Consider the following 19,240-nt stretch of genomic DNA (forward strand, 5'->3'; position numbering starts at 1 on the left):
CAGTGTATGTATAGAAATCCATACACAGTTCATGTATTTCTGAATTTGTCAAGGGAAGAATACCAGTTGATCACTGAGTTACAAAATAGGTTTTTTTCCAGGTAGCATCTACAGTTGTACTGAATAACAAGGATACTAATGTACTGCAGGAAAGGGAATTTGATTTTATGCATGTTATGTTGTGATGAATATATTTCAAATGATAAAGAAGTATCGTTTTGACAACTTTAGTTAAATTAAGTGTGAGTGTTACTAAAAGGGTTAGTTTAGTAGGGCTAGTGTGAGTACTAGGGTTAGAATTAGTTATCGGGTTATTTTAGTAAAAGGAATAGGGTTAGTAAAAGGTGAGTGTAGTGCATAGGGCTAGTGTCAGCAATCGGGTTGGTTTGAATAATCAGGTTAGTGTTGGGGTAAGTGTTGGTTATAGGGTTAGTGTTAGTTATAGGGTTAGCATTAGTATAAGGGTCAGTGTAAAAGCAATAGTGTTGGTAATAGGGTTAGTCGAGTAGGGTTAGTACTAGTAATAGGGTTAGTGTTAGTAACAGGGTTAGTACTAGTAATAGGGTTAGTGTTAGTAACAGGGTTAGTACTAGTAATAGGCTGTGTTATTAATAGGGTTAGTATTAATAATAGGATCAGTGTGTGTGCGTGCATTTTTTTGTGCGTGCGTGTGTGCGTGTGTGTGTGTGTGTGTGTGTGCGTGTGTGTGTGTGTGTGTGTGTGTGTGTGTGTGTGTGTGTGTGTGTGTGTGTGTGTGTGTGTGTTAGGGCTGAGGAACCACAAAAGGAGTCATGTGCTTCCTTACAGTCCTCAGCTGATGTGTTGATGAGACACTGTCATGCTGTATCTATATTGTACATGCTTTAAAAACCCTTACGATGTACAATGTGGGTCGATTGTTTGATTGTCAGGACCAGTGTATATGAACCCTGCTCCCCTCCCTGGTCCAGGTCATCTCTGTAAGCATCATTAGTACAACGTTCTGGTAAACAGACAGACGTTTAACTGATTCTGGTCCCCTTGTAGTTCTTGCCTCTTTGAAGGGATAAATGTTTTTGAACCTTATCTTGGTTATTTGAAGAACCATGGATAAAAAAGTTATTTAAATAACTTTTGAGCACCCAGTTCTCTGCGTAACTCGTCCTGGAACTATTGATACCTAGATCATGACACAGATTTTCAGATTAGCCAAATATACCATAACCAGTATGCTTTTATTCTTAGCTGAGAAAAGCCATGTAAAAGTCTAAACACATCTTTTTAAATAATATAAAAAACAGCAACAGAAAAATCATGCACGGAATTTACATATACAATATAAATCTTGGACTAGAAGCAATTGTATTATTAATATCACAAACAATACGTTTATATTTACGATTCGTCCACTAATGTTTAGCATGCCTTGCGTGTCATAGTGTAAAGTCATGATTCAATGTGTCCCTGTTGGTACATTTGAATGAGATTTGTGCCTATTGATGAACGTACGTATGTGTCTAAGTTAATACGTTTTACATGTGTACGGTTTTGTGTAGGCTGTCCCCGAAGAGCAAACCGATAACCTTATCACTGTCTGATGGTATAGTATCTCTGTATCCCTGGACATGAGCTGTGACACATACTGTGAAGGTAACGCCATGTTCTGAAGAGCACCGTAGTGCAGAGACAACAGACACATAGATCTCCACATGGAGCTGTGCGTGTGTGTGTCGCAGGAGTCCACTGGGGAAGCGGACACTACCATGACATCACTGTCCTCATAGCAACCCGCAGCATGCCCTGAGGGGCACACGTGTGCATCGTCAACCCATGAGTCACTACATGCATAATGATGCCAATCTGATGATATAACAATACTTATGGATACATGTGTACATGAATCGTGTATATGACATCACTGTCTTTGTTCTCGGTCACTTCCAGACGTGTCTGTGTCCCGGCGCTCCGAGCTCGGCGAACCTCCCCGGCGGGCGAGTGAGGCGGATCAGCCGGTGGAGGTGTGTCCACGTGTACGCCAGACGCCCCGACACCATGCCTAACTGCGCGGCGGGGATCCCCGCCCAGAGGTTCCCCCCGGTCGCCCTCGGAGCCCCTTCCGCCGTCTCCTTGGCCGGTTTGGAGAACACCACGGGTTCTGGCGGCAGGCTGTCGGCGCCGTCGCCTCCCAGGAACAGATGAGCGATGGACCGCCTCTCCAGGGCGGCGCCGAGGCTCCGGACCAGTTCCTCCACGCGGGCCACCAGGTGGCGCTCCTCCCAAGCCTCGGCGGGGATCCCCATCAGCAGACGCATCCAGGCGGTCTTCAGCACGTAGGAGGAGAGCACCGCCCTCCAGGCCTCCGCCCCCGGGCCGTCCAGGGCCTGGCCGCCCAGGTCCCGGACCGCCTTGACCAGCTGCAGGCACTTGAGATGGCAGGAGCCTCGGGGGAGCTGAGTCCTCTTCCACCCCAGCAGCCTCTGCTCGTGCTGGGGGAAGAAGACCGTCCACAGGTCCCCCCGCTGACCGCGCTGCCCCGGGAGCGTCGCGGCGGCGTCCGTCGGGGCGAGGTAGACGCCGTTGCCGAGGAGGAAGACGGGGATCATGCGCACCACGGTGGAGATGTGGCAGCAGATGTAGTCGGGCTGCTGGGTGAGGTGCAGCTGCACGCACTGGTCGGACGGCGTGAGGCTGAGTCTGCAGTGCTGCTCGTGGGAGTAGCGCACGGAGGCCAGGCAGTGCTGCATCGTGTGAAGGAACCAGCGGAGGACCGAGGCCGATAGGATCATGTAGACTCTGCTCCCCTTCTCACCTCGACCAGACGGGGATTCCTGGGGGCAAGGCCGCAGGAAGGTGCTGGCAAAGGCTGGGTGTCTGCGCAGCCATTCTTCATGTAGGGGCACTTCCATGCAGCCTTTGGGAACGGGACCGCAGGTGTCCTCCTCAATAGTATTCAACACGTCCCCCTCGTCCCTGTGCTTGTCTTCGTACTCTCTCTTGAGGGCAGTCTTCTCCTGATCACTCCCTCGTATCTCTTGCCCGCTCTTGGGCCTCTTGTGTTTTTTCTGCTTGTCATTTTTCTTCCTCTGGACTGAACATGCGTGTTTCACTTCTGCTTTGGTTTCCTCCTCACCCTTACCCACATCCGTCTCTCTCTGGTCCTTCCATGTCTCCGCCCCGTTTCCCCCCCCCGGCCCCCAGACGATCCTGGGCTGGGGCTTCAGTCCGCTGGGGACCCTCAGTGGGACGAGGATGTCAAAGCAGTCCGGAGAGCCGGTCTTGTGCTCCTCATAGGTGCTACCCACCTGGCGGTAGAGGTTGGGTCAGTGGTTAGACGGAGGATCGACTTATTTTCAACATTATTAAGCAAGATCATGTACAGTGTGGTCATAAGAAGGAGAAGTTGTAAATCATAGGTTGATCCACAATCGAAAAATCACCTTTATTCTTGTTAAACCCTGTCTCAAACCTACAGCTTTGCATCTGCTTTGGTATGCAGATATCTTAGTGTTTTGGCACCACATTGCTTTAGCGCTTGCTTGTACATCGTGACCTCACAAGTATAGGAGCATAGGAGGGTTAAGGGCAGTGACAAAGTTTTGGTCATTGTTTAGTAATAACCTGCAAGAAGTTGCAAAACCAAGTTTTCATTCAGCTCCCTTACGGTATATTGCAGTTAATTAGGATTCTAAATCACTACGACTCTCTCAAGTCCTCACAAAGTGGCAGAGTATCGCTTACAGAAAATCCCATGATGCATTCTGCCGTACAAGCCCTACAGCCTTAACGCAAAATAAGGAATCACCTGCAAGAAGTCGCCCCGGAGAGAAAGGCCCGACTCAGGGGTTGTGGAGGTGCGGCCGGCTCTGATCAGGTCTCCCACCACCTTGGCTACGTTGGCTTTGCTGTGGCCCACCATGTGAGGCGAGAGCCGCACATATCGGTTATAGAAGTCGTCCAGAAGCTGCTGCCGAGGTAATGTGTCCGTGAGGCGAGCACCTTTTCCTGCCCTTCTCGGCTGGGGGGAGCAACAGAACCTGGAAGTGGAAAAGAAGAATGAATATGTGTTTCCATACTATGCCAAGTTAGAGCCGAAATGCTTTGTGATAGTTTGAATTAAATTGACTTGCACTTTAACAGCGGGTATTTAACTTTGCCATGCACACAGTTATCATGCCAGATCATTCATCACTTGATGAGGATACCCGTACTGAATAACTTTCTGGATGAAGAACCAGACTGAGGTTAAATGGGAACATCCTCACTTAAAGATTAATCAATGTGGTGCTCCTTAAAAGTCAACATTTCAAAGCAGCCTCCTTAAGAGTTTGCGACTCTTCCAATGAAAACCTTGAATCTGTTTGTTTTCAATGACATGCAGGAGGATAAGCAAACACGTTGTGGGGGTTCATTCAAAGTTTGTAGCTACCTGAGGCTGAGGAAACACAGCGCGCCGGCCAGAACAAGCTTGAAGAGCAGAAAAAGAATGGAATAGCTTGCTTCATCCCAGCAGCCGTCCCCTCCTGGTGGGTCTCTGGAAACGTCTGACTTCTGCTCCGAGTTCAGTGTTTGTGTATAGTGGTGAAGGACCACCGCGATGGCCACCAAACAGAGGAGAACAGGCCAGAAGACCCGCAGATTGCATGTGTAAACGCGTATCATCCTACCCGAGCTTGTTGTCTCTCCTCTTCCCCTTCCTGCCTCATCTTTGACTCTGGTCTGTTTTCAAGTGAAGTTGGTTTTGTTCATTTTGCTAGGGTTGGGCGTTTGGTATGGAAGACTTAAGTTAAGTTAAACTCATGTTAATGCACACGAAAAAATGATTCACTACAATGATGTGCTGTGCTGTCTAGAGACGCTGTTCTTGTTTAGCTTCCTCAAACGCCTGTGTACTTTTCTCTCATCAAGACGCCTAAATCATATCTTATCAGGCTACAAACAGATGATTATACATTTACAGACTCACTCAAGGTTGCTTTAACTGTCTCCTTCCTGTCTTTCTCTCATTTGGGTCGACAGTTCCTTCCTCGTTCACTCAAATCTTCTTCGAACCGCTGCCTTTCCAACCCTCCCTCTCTCCTCCTCTCTCTCTCTGACAAATGACATCTCTGTGATCTCCATACTGCTGCCGGTTACCAACCAGGAAGTTCCTCATGAGAGAGGAATTTCAACATCGGAGGAAGAGAGCAGAAGGAGGCAGCGCGCTCTCTCTCCAACTCTCCTCCCCTTTTCTTCTTTAAGGGAAACAGAGGGAGTGGGAATTCAAGCATCAACTTTTGCGCCACAAACATTTTGTCCAGACCCAGTGAACTGCACCCCAGGGAGTAAGCAGGGGGCTGGTCAGCTTTCGGTCTTTTTTTTTGGTTTGACTCATTCAAATTGCTCAGAAAAATAACTTTACTGATGCGTCAAAGCTTTAATAGGTTTGGAAAACTTTTTGTGCGACGTATTCTATGTGTATGCGTGTTCACTTATTGGCTTAACCATCACATGTTCAGAAGACAGACCCTTACAGGCATTTTAGTTGTCCAAAAACACAGCTTTACAAACGACATGCCGGAGGCAAACTCTTCCATAACAGAGGAACTAGTCTTTCAAGCTTACCAGTTGGTTTTATTTGGTCCACACTTTACTATATCTTGTATGACTACTTCCTTTATTGAAATAGCAGACCGATTTTAGTTCAGACAGTTTAAAAGTTTTTCAACATGGGCACATTGCATACTTCAATTATTGGTCACATTAAGTACACATTCTCGTATGTGGTATATATATATACCCGTGAGTGTGCGTGTGCGTGCGCGTGCGTGCGTGTGTGATTGTGTGTGTGTGTTATTATCAGGGAAGTCAGGGAATTGTATTTAAGTTTGGATCTTAAGAATGTGGCAAACACTTTGCAGTATAAAAATAGACGGTTGTCGAGTCTCTTTTAGACCATGGGACGAACAGGATGAAGAAGGGGCAGGAGACCAGTCAATTACTGGTATCTAAGGGACGAGAAGGGGCAGGAGACTAGTCCATTACTGGTATCTAAGGGACGGACAGGGGCAGGAGACCAGTCCATTACTGGTATCTAAGGGACGGACAGGGGCAGGAGACCAGTCCATTACTGGTATCTAACCCGTCTCTGTTTACCTCATCTTCGTTTGTTTATCCCTCTCACGCTCTCACTGTACGTAAATGTAAAGCTTGGCACACTAAAGTGACCAGGGAGAGAGCTTCGGTTTCCTAAATGGTTGACTAAATCCGTTTTAATATATATCTAATTATATATACATATTGTATACCCGACATAAAGTGTCTCTAGCTTTCAATGTGTATGCATTCATCATTAATCTTCGTGATTATTAATCTGCCACACAATCAAAAAAGTCATTCTGATTCCCAAAGAGATAAGAGAGAGTGGGTGAGAAATCTACAATGTAAATATAAACAAACATTATGACATAATAAAATGTATTACTATTTATAATTGTTCAGTACCATGAGCTCCGGTAGTCATAAGAAGACAAACCATTACCAGCCACAACACACCGTCAAACTCAAAGCAGGAATCACTTGAGGACAATGTATTATGGATGTTTTTATGGGACTTTATAATTTGTAACCCAGACAATTCAGATTGCGTTAACCCTGAAACACAAATATTTGGCACTTGTGCCTATTAAAATGATATCCACACATATTTCAATGTACATGCATGCACATTGTTTACTTGTGTCTTGTCCAATTAATCCATACTCACTTTATAACAGAATTTGACATGTGAATTAAAAAAAGGTTTGTCATACGTACATAGAATACAGATGGCTGGTTGAAGCAGCCTCACCTGGCGGACTCCTGGGCTGCACACCAGTTGCACGTTGAGTAATCAGTGTGCACAGGTTAGACCAGCCAGTTCCATACACACTCAGGAAACCTCCAGTATGGCAGTGGAGCACCTTTGCAATAAAGCTGATTCCTATGTTTGTAGGAACCCAGAAAGCTACCTAGGAGGAGTTGAGCGTGGACCTTTGCCACACTGGTCAGGGTAGGAAAGGTCCAATGCCAAAGTTTGATAATGAACATGGCAAGGAGCTCCACTGCCATCCGGGAGATCTCCCGAGTGTGTGTGGAGATGGCTGGTTTAACGTGTCAACACTTATGACTCAATGTGCAACAGGTGTGTAGCCTCACCTAGCTCCAGAGCCAATCAGACTCGGCCAGACGAACCTGCTTCGACCAGCTATCATTCACAAACATCACCGCAAACACGATCCCCAAATATTCTTTACTTGTGTTTTAGAATCAACACTATAATTCAGAACAGAACCTTGAACACAAACTAGACTATGCTCATTTGTGGATCTCCAGAGTTTTGTCCAATGTGTACCGAAGCTGATAGAATTTGTTTGTGTACATAGTATACACCTGTGGGTGGCAATATGTGACCCAGAAGGCGGCTGGATACCTCAAATGCTGTTTTCTGTGTTATGTTGGTGTTTTTACCCTCTTACTGTTTGAGAACTCAGGGTTGGAGGTCAGGAGCTTCAGGTTACTGTCTCCATAGAGACGGGGGGTCAAACCAGCACAACCTATAACCCAGCAGCCTGAACTCATAATCTGGGTTATTAATATACCCCAGCATTTTTGGTTTGTAGTAACATAATTGTTTCTGCAGTAGTACGCTTTTAACTGTTCCTACAGTGGTATTAAGGTTACGATGAGTTTCTACAGTTGTGTAATGGTTACTGTGAATGTGTACAGTAGTCATTTTCTACATTAGTGAATTTATTCCTGTGATTACTACGGTTTCAATTGTATTACTCTGTTTTTAAACCTTTTCACAATCCGTTACGTACTATATTCACAGTAATTAACTGTGCAGAAACCCAGTAAATAACTATCCTGGAGAGCATCCTGATCGCCTGGCTTCACAGTCTGTCTCCCTACACAGATCAGTCTGGGCCGGGCGGGAGCCCTTGCCTCGACAAACAAACTTCTTCAGCCAATCAGTGTGTCTGAAAACCACACGCAATCAATGTGAGCGGGTCACTGGACACAGTGACCCCCTTTTCCAGCATGAAACTCTGCTGGTGCATCACCCTTACCTCTCATTGCTTCGGACCATGGCTTCGGACACGGTTTTACCAGTAACGGCCTGTATTTTACCTCATCACTACGACACCCTCCCTGTTTTTTCTGTTTACGTCATCCCCTGATTGATCCCAATTACGTCGTCATTTATGGAAATCAATATGTGTGGCTAGAGGTCCAGACTGATCCATTTAGTGTAACAGAATGTGAGGTCATGTGAACAGGATGGTCTCCTGGCTGCTCAACTGCTGGGATTCCCCCAGAAATAGCTTATGGAGAGGCATGTGCTCCCGGGAAAGAGGAACACAAATGGTCTGTGCCCTAAAATAGGAAAAGTGAAATCAAGGTTGCTGGTCTAATCAAATTCTCTCAGTCAAACAATTGACTCATACAAAAATATATCATGTGCAATATAATATCCAAAGGAAAAAGGATATAGACGCTGCTGTAGGCAATATTTTTAGAGTTAGAAAGAGAGCAGAAGAGAGAATGATTTTGAAAATAAAGAACCCATAAATAACCCTCCCTCTCTGCCATTGAGAAGTTTTGCATTTGGGCGCCAGAGGGACACCGATAGTGAGGAACAAGGGGAATGCTGAAAGGTCCAGCAGAACGACAGAGGAGGAGGGGGGGTCTGTCGTAGCAGTGTGACGTTTCTCCGTGACGTCAAGAAGGGCAGACTCAGCCGAGTGGCCTGCCTTGAGTCGAGACTGGTGAGGTCCAGATGCTCGTTTTGTGCGAGATGTGCAGTTGGGAGAAGGCTGCACACTCAAGGGTTTTGGAAATAAATGGTGGACGAGTGCAGGCTGGCCTCATACAACGGTCGCAGAATATCTTGCGAAAAAGTTATCAAACATTTTAAGGAAGAAGAAATGTGCCGCTTATTCATAGTCTTTGTTCAGTGATTGTATGTGGTGCTAGTTAGTTAACTGTTTAAGAATTAACCAAAATTTGAACCCCCCGTTTATATCCATGCGCTTACAATCTATAGCTATTATTTCATCATCTGTAACATGCACGCATATATCCAGTATTCAATACATGGACATGTAATATGAACACAATATTCTGAACAACCCTGAAATGATTGATTGACCATGACAGATTGACAGTCAATCAAATTGACAGTGATTGACTAGGACACTGTGATGGTGGTGAGGTTACTTTACACAAACCCAGAGGAGAATTTAGAGGACATGGACAGATATTCTCAGTGTGCCAGAAATTGCCAGATTTACCAGTGGCGCCCTCTTCTGCTAATTTGATAGGAGGCATCTTATCCTCCAAGAACTCCCCGATTGCACCTGTGGGTGGGAGAGCACGGATCAGGGCAGAGTAAAGCAGCTGGGAAGATAGCCAAATGAGCCAACATGTTTGGCACTATTGTGTAGTTTAGGGATAGAAAGAGGCAGAAATGATCCATATTGGAGACATGAGGGCGGGAATTGAATGGCCTTTTCTCAGAAGTCTAAAAGTCATTAATATTTAATCCCTAATAACCTTCTCATTAAATACAACTGTCAAACGGGACCTCGCAAATACGAGGAGATGAACCAGCCACTGATATCCTAATCTCGGACCCAGTCCCACTATGGTTCAGCAGAACACATGGAGGGAGATAACTCAGAGACTGGCCCGGAAACCGAAGTCGCTCTAGCCAGGGCTTCACCAACAGGTGGTCATGGCTGAAGCTTTGGGGGGGCGGGGGGGGCATAAACATTGTTGCACTGGGTCAACTATTAACGCCACTGGCAAGACAGTAATCTCTCTCCCTCTCTCTCTCTAATCCTTCGGTTTCTGCCCTCCTGTCCCTCTCTCATTCCCCTTCCTCGCTCTCTTTCTCTTTATCCCTTATTTTTTAACTACAAACTAGTATTTACAGAGAGACAGAGACAAGAAAATAAGGTAATTTAAATTGATCTATTGCTTTTATATCTTGCTATTACCTTAAGCCAGGGCACTTGCCTGAACAGCTGATTATGGGTGGGAGTGTTTTGCAGGGTGACACTGCAAATAGATTATCTAGCGCAGCAGCCGTTTTTAGTTCTAGGGCTGTTACAACTAAAACTATTTGTACATGAGCTCCAAAGCAGGGTAGCCTATTCAATATTTAATTATATACAAACCAATATTTTTTTTTACCTGTTCAGAGTTCACCTGGATTCTTCATAGCCTCCCTTCTTGCCCCCTGCACTGGGGGCACCAGCAGAGTTCCCCTTACTCTACGCGAAAATCAGTCCTTTTACAAACTTATTGCATGTCTGTTTGTACGTCATGGCCATGGACATATTATAGAATCAGGTCATGGCATGGAATAGTACTTGCATCGTGTTGCATCTTACCCACCTTTGTGTGTTTGGGAATACGGGGAATGGGTGAACCTATCAACTGTAAGTGCTTGGCACTTTTTCGCTGAACATCCTTACCGTACCAACAGCGATATATTGATGTTTCTCTTTCTTATGACATATGTACCTACATGAGTAGGAACTAGTTTCGACGCTAGTTTCCCCTTTGTTGTCAGGACACAATAATGTGATGCACAACAGTCTCGTTCGCGTTTTGAATGAACTTTTGAGTAGGTACGTTTAATTACTATGTTTTGACTCGACTCCGTGTGCATATTACATCCATACATCCATACATGCATACATGTACTATACGAGGATGTTGTTTATCTGGACGACACTTTCGTTCATTCAAACATTCAATATAATGGGATGAAGAGCATGGAAATCCGACCACTTTGTTGGTAAATAAAGCCTAATAAAGCTTTTTACCCCCCCCCCCCCCCCCCTCCCTTGAATACATATGCATCAAAATCGCATCCCTGGTGGTTTCCTCAGTTTAGTACCGCTGTGATTTAAGTTTGATAATCGACATCTCCTTCCCCCCTTCGCAGAACACAACATCTTGCAAGTAGGACCAATTTCTTCAAGAGTATTCTTCCTGTATAGAATGGACATTGGTTGATCTATAGTTCGCTGTGTATCATGATCTATTTTGATTATATTACAAATGGCTTGAATATCATGCTATGATGCGTTTTTCTGAGGATGTTTAGGGATCGTCTGAAAAGTGCATGCAGAAAAATGTCAAACTGCAATCTTATTTATATAACAGGCTTGCATTTTTTGTTGGGTGAAGAAGGTGTGTGGTCTGGCATAACGAGGATTTTGTTCAACTTTCTCTGTTCCCAGAGTTTCTGTTTCCAATAGCTTGAGAGAGAGGTCACACACGTGGCCATCTCCGCATCTGATAGTTTCTGAATCATGGTGCTTTGGAGGCAGTGGTTAGTGAATTGTTCCTGCTTGCTTGCATATTCTGGGCCACATTGTCACAAGGAAGTTGACGCTTATTTGCTCTAGTGTACCTGTTACACAGCAAATTATTGTAACAGGTACCACATAATATGTAGTTATAGCTAAACTATTAATTTATGTGTTGGGAAGGGTTGTTTTTTTTATGATGAAGCCTATTGGAAACACACTTTGACTAGCCTTTATGTATGCATTATGCCCAGTTGTGCATATTTCTTGTGATGGGTGGGGGAACCACTGTAGGAAAAATGTCTTGAAATGAAGCCATTTTAGGGAAAAATGGTACTTCTATTATATATAGCAATCATTTTATGATTTGGAATAGAACATGTGTTGCGTCTGGCCCCTTTAACACACACAACTTAAAATGTACAATATGTATCCTTCAATATATAGTGATCTGAAGCTATTGCATGCTTCAAATATTGTGTATTATAGCATATTTATGATTTATATATATTATAATAAAAACAAAAGGTAGGAAAAGTGTATTTTAATTCAATAATTCTAGCTCCATCTGTGCATTGCTTAGAGTAGGGTACACGGTAAGGGAAACAAGGAGCTCCGAACTTGTAACTGGCCGAACAGCCTTCCTTGTGTACAACCTTGCCAAAACAGTTTAAAAATTAACTTATTAACTTCTCAGTTTTTCAGTATATCATCAGTTTCCCTTTGCAGACTCCAGGCTCATGCTTGTGATTCTACTTTCTAACAGAAGCTGTAGCCAACGCACCTGTAGACTTCGCTGATTCACATGACAAAGACAAACCCTTGAAATTAGGTATGTATATTGCCTACATGTTATACATTTGTTTATTTATGTGACTAACTACATTACTCACATATTGTACAGCTTTTGAGACCCATTTAATAGCGTATTCGCAAAATATATATTGTAAAGCTTGCATACCTAACCAATATACATATACTCTGTGTATATATCGGGTGCATTGCTCATACGGCTGTCCAACAGACCCGGGCTGGTCTCAAGGCCCTTTGGGAGGCCACTGCACATGCTCGTTGCACTAAAAATAACTCCACGCATGTTTCACCCAGTCTATTCGGGAGTCAAACGTAAGTCGGTCCGGCACAGCTTGTCACAAAACAAAGATCGTTTGGAAGGTTTCATGGATATCAACAGGCCATCATTTCTAATGTAAATCAAAACAATTAAATCTGTGGACTAATCTCTAAACTTTCCATTAACGAATGCCATGGAGAACAATGCAATTTTTTTTATGTGGATATAACAATTTTGGCCTGATTTTTTACAGGTTTTGAAAGCCTATTTTGGCCAGTGCCATGTGTTGGCCATGGACCGGATTGTGTTCCACCATGACACAGTGCTGTCGGATATCCACCTCCTACTGCCCAACACCAGGCACCTTATGGCCCGCCTCAACCGCGTAGGACAGCCAGGTATGGATGGGCCCAATGTATGTGCGCGTGTGGTATGTATGTGTGTGAGTGTGTATATATATGTAGATATATGTGTGTGTGTGTGTGTATATATACATACACATAAATACATTTAGTAATGCATTAAAAAATGAAATCTAGAAATGCCACCAGTTTCTTAGCTCCGGTTTAGCGCGAGCCGTTGCCACATTTAGCAAATCTTCATACAATTGATAAAAACCAACGCTCTCACTCCAGTGGTTTGATGTGTCCTTTCTGGGTGTCCAGTGTTCACCACTAAATTCAAGATCCTATGGAGAGGCGAGGCAGCGGACACCTGGGAGCGGGGTTCTGCCAGTGAAAAGGAAGAAGACGATGTTGGCTCTGTACCTGAAGAGGAAGAGGAGAAGGAGGAGGAGGATGAGGCTGGAGCAAGCGGGGAGGCTGATGAGGAAGAAGCTGAAGACGAGCCAGACCTAGATGACGATGGGGACCTTAAGGTATCGCGCAGGTAACAACGAGTGGAAAACAAACGTATTATCCTAGGCCTACGTTGCAATACTATTATTTTATCAGAGGTTTAATCTATCAATAACTTATTCAGTGTTATATTTGGTGCTAAAAGGCTATTGCCACAGTCTGGCTATTGCTAGACCGAGCTCAATCGTATATTGCACGTGGGTCTGGGGAAGCTCCTGTCGTTTTCCTCAGCACAAGAGGCGTGATCAACGGGCCTAGTTCAACTGACTCTGTACGCGATTGGCTGCTTGCCGTCGCTTCCCTGTCGTCATTGTGTTAAACCAGCCAATAGCGCGCCAAGGGGAAAAGCCAGCTGGGTGATTGGCTCCCGCAAAAACGTATCGGAAGCAGAAAGAAGTGTATTGCTCTTCTCCAGAGCCTTCTGCAGGGCGGACCCAATCCGCCGGCAGAATGGGCGGGGCTACCCCGTCTACTATTGCCCCATTTCATATTATAAAACCAAAGCCCTGTTATGTTTAATAAAGTCGGTCAAACTGTCTGCTAAATCACCAATACATCTTATAAAAAATAAGAAAACCTCTTCTATAAGCCTATTGCTTCTCCCGGGGCCGAATAGGGGGGCCCCTGAAATGCCGTGTAAAAACGATGAACGGAAAGTCCAGTCTCTCATGAGGCTCTTGCTTTGGTCGCTGACGTGGTCACTGCCTTTTGTTTGATAATGACGACAGAGATTGCATTCTGTCCCAACGGCAGCCATTCAACTATCAGTGTATGGCGGGAAGGATCTGTGTCTGTTACAATCCCTCACTACGCTATCGCACTCGGTATCTCAAGTATAACAAATAGGGAATTAAAGTTCATTTTGGTATAATTGTGCCAAGGATCATGAACCTGAGTATTAAAAGGTGTCCCCCGCTGTCCCGCAGGCCGAAGGCCGGCCCCTCTGAGGGCCACCGGCGGGCGGAGGTCTACCCCGTCATCCTCCGGCAGTCCTCGGCCGCCCCGGAGGACGCCGGCGACGAGGAGGGGGAGGACGGCGATCAGCCCGACGTCATCAGGATCGGTGAGCGCTCGTTTGTAGCTGCAGCTTCAAAACAAAACTGCTGACCCTTTTGACAAGGTTGGGTCCTTTTTGTATTTGCACTGATATAAACTGGACAGACACACTGGTTTAATAGTAGATGAACGCTTTACGCTTAAGAGCAATCACTGTAGTTGACACTGTGATGTCATGGAAGGAGAAAATCAACACGAACCGTTCTAAACATGTTAAGGGAGGTGTCCTCTATGTGCATGGCAGGTTTCCAGTTCCTGCCACCTTCTGAAGCACATTAGCACTTGGCTTAGCAATTAGTCCAATGTTCCCCTAAATGTCAAGCCCCTGTGGCACTGTGAATACCTAAAGAAATATGGAACCTCTAACTTGCATTTCATTTTTCTCCCTAAGTTTGATGCCATTATATGTAGTCTCCCTGCCTGCGGTTGTACACTATAGTACACTAACACTTTGATCTGTTGGCAGAGCACACCATGGCAACCAGCCTCCAAGACGTTGGCAAACAGGTCAGTCCGTTCCCTCAGGTCTTTCTGCTTTGATTATCACCCATTATTATCATTACGACGATGAACATGATGATTCATTCTAAATGACTTTGACATCAAGGATCACCCGCCTGGCGCGCATCCTTTACCAAGCTGCCGGTGCTACGCCTCAGACCTTAACGGTCTGGCTTTGTTGCTAGGTGTGGCGCGGGGCCTTCCTCTTGGCGGACTACATCTACTCCCATGCGTCTGTGTTCCGGAACGCCACTGTGTTAGAGCTGGGGGCGGGAACCGGCCTGACCAGTATCATCATGGCCACCGCTGCCAAAAGGGTTTACAGCACAGGTACAAAACAGAAACCAGTGCAAACTCTGTTATTGCCTAAATTTCCACTGCCATCACCTTTTTATGTCTCCTCACTTGACAGCCATGTTATCCATCTTATAAAGTGGGCTGCACATACATTATTATTATATCTTATAGCATAGTCTAAAATACATTCTGAGACAAGCAGAGGAGTTTCAAGACATGTTTTGTTCATTGGTTGGTTTAAATCTGGTATCGGGTATGAGAACTCATGGCAGATTATTCTAAACTTTATAATGCATCTGTTGTCGGTTCCATCAAAGATTCAATGAAATCTGAAGGCTGATGTTCTCTGAAGGTCTGAGAAGGCAATAGAGACAATATAGATTCCTTCCTAATTCAAACTCAGCTTAAAGAACGGTATTATAAAGGTGTTCATTATCCTCCAACCAAATTATTCCCCCACATTCATGCATTTACTTTCTTTGACTTCTTTGCTAAAATCTTTTACATGTAATCTATGGTGTTGCTAGGAAACATAATGTTTTGTTACGATTTGAGCACTTGAGCTTTATTCAAATTGTGTGTGCAGTCTGTGTGTGGCCCCGATCAGCCCTCAGCTGTCCACCTAAGTTTCGGTTTTGAATGCTAGACCTTATTCCATCAATTTCTCCAAAGGTTTTGAGGTGGTTCCCATTTTAAGTCGTACGTTTTAAGGTATTTTTTCGAAAACTCATTCAAAAACATCATCATCATGTTTTGCTTTGAGATGTAAGTCTGAAAGCAGCCCGTGGCAGCTTGGCTCCTGACCTCATGATGTCACGCCGTTGAAAGTCAACATGAAATAATCATATGTTAACAGAGAAAATGCCTTTTAAGATAATCCCTGTGTGTTTTAGATGTGGGTGAGGACCTCTTAAGTATGTGTCAGAGAAATGCAACATTGAACAAACATCTTCTAGCAGCAGAAGGTGAGGTTTGCGATTTATTAGCGTTGATTGGATTGTGGGCCGCAGTGGCACTACTACTTTGAATTGGATACTTTAAAAAGCAATTTAACGGAAAGGTTACTTTCCAAGTAGTGTCACAAGCCATCTGATACAGAATTGCATGTGACAATGCATTTTTAAATTGGGTTGGGGTTTAATTTGCTTGTCTTTCGATGCAAATATATTTGATTTGAATATTTCTGACTTGTGACTGCCCCAACAGGCGAGCTCAAAGTCAGACAACTGGACTGGCTCAAAGATGATCTTTGTACAGGTACATGCACACACGCACTGCAGAAGGGCTTTTCTGGTGGAAGGCACATTACAGCAGAAATTAGGCAGATTGGAATCCAAGGCATAAACAATGGATTTATAGAAAATATAATGGATCAACATAAACAAAATTATTAAAACAACATTTAAAAATAGGTACATCAACAAATGTTCAGGTCAAATCTATGAATTAGTGGCTGTTTAAATATTTGTTGAATAATAAAAACTGTGACTGAAACATTGTCACAGTGTCGCACTGAAACAGTCTGAAGTGAAATCTGCACCAGTTGTGTTGAATGACGGGTCCCCCACGGCCATTAAAGGGGCAGATCCCAGTTCCTTTCACCATAGCAGTAAAATAAAAAGGGTTGTGTTTGGAGGCGCACCATCTACTGCTTCACTAATGAGATGAATAGAAAAACATGTTGTCTTGTATTTGTGACCTCTGACTTGTTTCTGCCATGTTTTCTGATGAAGAGGAGGAGGAGGAATTCAGCTGGACTGAAGAGGAGGTGGCAGACCTCTACGACAACACCAGCGTCATCATCGCCGCCGACGGTAAGTCACTGATCGAATGCTCGATAGTGCTGCTTTAACTGAATTGATCTATTATCAATCCATCTTTCATTTTCGTCCACACACAGTTTGCTACGACGACGATTTAACAGACGGCTTCTTCCGAACCGTGTACCGACTGTGCAACAGTATGACCAAGCCTTGCACTATCTACCTCTCTCTAGAGAAACGGTAAGTGCTACCACTATAGTACAGTCCACAGTGCAGTCATTTATACTCCGAAAGCTATCCTTATGTTTCATCACTTTCACACAGACAGTGGGGTGTGTAACCAAAGAAACCCTATGAAACTAAAGAACAAAAAGCAGAGTTGTTCCGATACAGATACCAGTATCTGAGATTCCCGGGATCGGGTATCGGCGAGTATGCAAGTCTATGCGCCGATCCGATAGCATCACATGACTAGCTCATTTACTACCCAAGCATCATAACCCCTACGTTATGCTTCGTGTTATGCGCTATGTTATGCGTTCGTTAATGGTCTGAAGTGGAAAGTCAGAATCGGAAATGCATCATCTAGTTCTGAAAAAAACGTAATTGGCGAAAGTGATACGACTGTACATTGCTGTCATCGTAAGAAAACCCTTCAACAATAACAAGCTATCAATAGTTACGCTGCTAGCTGCTGTATCGGTATATACTCTCTATCGGCCGATACTCAAGTTCAGGAATCGATATTGGAAAGGATTTATTTTTTTCTGACCATCTCTGACAAAGAGTCCTAACCTCCCGACCCCTTCCCGTCGACGGGGCGGACTCTGAATGCAGTGAACACATTGAAAGCCGTCACAGAGACGTCCTACTGTGTTCTTCTTCTTCTCCCGCTCCGCAGGATGAACTTCACCCTGCGGCACATGGACGTGTCCTGCGACGCCTACGACTACTTCAGCCACTGCCTGCGCCAGCTGGAGGCTCTGGGGGACGGGCCAAGGCGCTTTACCGTGGAGCCCCTGGCCACCTCCTTCCCTCAGTGCCTGCAGTACGAACGCATCGAGCATCTGGTGAGCCTCGCGCAGCCTACAGCGTCTGTCTGTCTGTCTGTCTGTCTGTCTGTCTGTCTGTCTGTCTGTCTGTCTGTCTGTCTCTGTCTCTGTCTGTCTGTCTGTCTGTCTGTCTGTCTGTCTGTCTGTCTGTCTGTCTGTCTGTCTGTCTGTCTGTCTGTCTGTCTGTCTGTCTGTGTCTGTGTCTGTGTCTGTGTCTGTGTCTGTGTCTGTGTCTGTGTCTGTGTCTGTGTCTCCGTCCGTCCGTTTTGACTCAGACCTTAATACACACGTCAGTTTGATCTCTAATTGGTCCATTTGAACCTCTGATCTAAGACACCATACCTCTCTCTCACCCTCTCCCATCAAGGAGCAGATGTTCGTCTGTGAGTCTGTGACGTCTTTAAATGAGCTTACTGTTTGTGTCTCTAGGAGCTGTGGAAGGTGACCTCCACCCCCACTGGGGGGCGCCAGCGGGGGGGCGAGGACCCTCCCGCTCCGACCCCACTCCCACGCCCCGATCCTGGTCCTGGTCCTGGTCCTGGTCCTGGTCCTGATCCTGGTCCTGATCCTGATCCTGATCCCTGATCCCTGATCCTGATCCCTGATCCTGATCCTGATCCTGATCCTGATCCTGGTCCTGGTCCTGGTCCTGATCCTGATCCCTGATCCCTGATCCCTGGTCCTGGTCCTGATCCCTGGTCCTGGTCCTGGTCCTGATCCTGGTCCTCCTTCTTTGGGAGTCAGTTTGACGTGTGGGAGAGAGTTATTTATTGGTTTCAAAATAGGCAAATCGGTAGTTTGATCTATATTTATTAAGGAGTGGGTTTGAACATGAAGCTTTATTACGAATAAGCTTCGTCTGTGATTGTGGAAGTGTCCCTTTTGTATCTGAGGATGGCTGTTTTAATAGTTGAGATCCTAGGAATGTGAATTGTTTTTTGTGTTCGATTTAATTTAGGTATCCCATGAGCAGGATGGTTCTTGAAATCAGAAGTGTGTGTGTGTGTGTGTGTGTGTGTGTGTGTGTGTGTGTGTGTGTGTGTGTGTGTGTGTGTGTGTGTGTGTGTGTGTGTGTGTGTGTGTGTGTGTGTGTGTGTGTGTGTGATTTTTAAAAGCATATTGTATGGGAAGGGATCTTGTGATCATGTATTACCAAATAATACAATTTATATATATAAATTTGAATAATTAGAGAACAAGATTGTTAAGGGTTCATTTTGAATGTGCCAAAAATAAAATTGGACTACTTTTTTAATGCAAGATTTGTTTTGTCAACGAAGACCCCCGTAATTATTATGTAATTGCGTTTTTGCATTGTTCA

General features: G+C 44.8%; 2 protein-coding genes across 8 annotated transcripts; one reads left to right on the top strand and one right to left on the bottom strand.

The window, feature by feature from the left end:
* Window positions 1-1,195: 1,195 nt before the first annotated feature.
* itpripl2 (ITPRIP like 2) lies at window positions 1,196-5,186 on the bottom strand. The gene is made up of 3 exons (XM_030347004.1): window positions 4,406-5,186; window positions 3,782-4,013; window positions 1,196-3,281 (listed from the first exon to the last, which is right to left on the bottom strand). The coding sequence occupies exons 1-3, from the start codon at window positions 4,636-4,638 to the stop codon at window positions 1,914-1,916; spliced, it is 1,833 nt and encodes a 610-aa protein (XP_030202864.1). The 5' UTR covers window positions 4,639-5,186; the 3' UTR covers window positions 1,196-1,913.
* A 4,611-nt stretch (window positions 5,187-9,797) lies between these two features.
* mettl22 (methyltransferase 22, Kin17 lysine) lies at window positions 9,798-19,174 on the top strand. Of its 7 annotated transcripts, XM_030344632.1 has the most exons (14): window positions 9,804-9,957; window positions 11,253-11,344; window positions 12,088-12,153; window positions 12,647-12,791; window positions 13,059-13,281; window positions 14,177-14,313; window positions 14,773-14,813; window positions 14,993-15,137; window positions 15,998-16,069; window positions 16,311-16,361; window positions 16,838-16,918; window positions 17,005-17,107; window positions 17,769-17,937; window positions 18,349-19,174. In XM_030344632.1, exons 4-14 carry the CDS (start codon window positions 12,686-12,688, stop codon window positions 18,502-18,504), a joined length of 1,284 nt encoding a protein of 427 aa, XP_030200492.1. In that variant the 5' UTR covers window positions 9,804-9,957; window positions 11,253-11,344; window positions 12,088-12,153; window positions 12,647-12,685; the 3' UTR covers window positions 18,505-19,174. The 7 variants fall into 7 exon arrangements, with proteins under 7 accessions (XP_030200501.1, XP_030200492.1, XP_030200510.1 ...); XM_030344641.1 differs by lacking the exon at window positions 11,253-11,344 and having other exon boundaries at window positions 9,798-9,957; XM_030344650.1 differs by lacking the exons at window positions 9,804-9,957; window positions 11,253-11,344 and adding an exon at window positions 10,585-10,630.
* The last annotated feature ends 66 nt before the right edge of the window (window positions 19,175-19,240 follow it).

This window comes from Gadus morhua, chromosome 2 (genome assembly GCF_902167405.1).
Source record: "Gadus morhua chromosome 2, gadMor3.0, whole genome shotgun sequence".
In the NCBI taxonomy this organism is placed as follows: Eukaryota; Metazoa; Chordata; class Actinopteri; order Gadiformes; family Gadidae; genus Gadus; species Gadus morhua.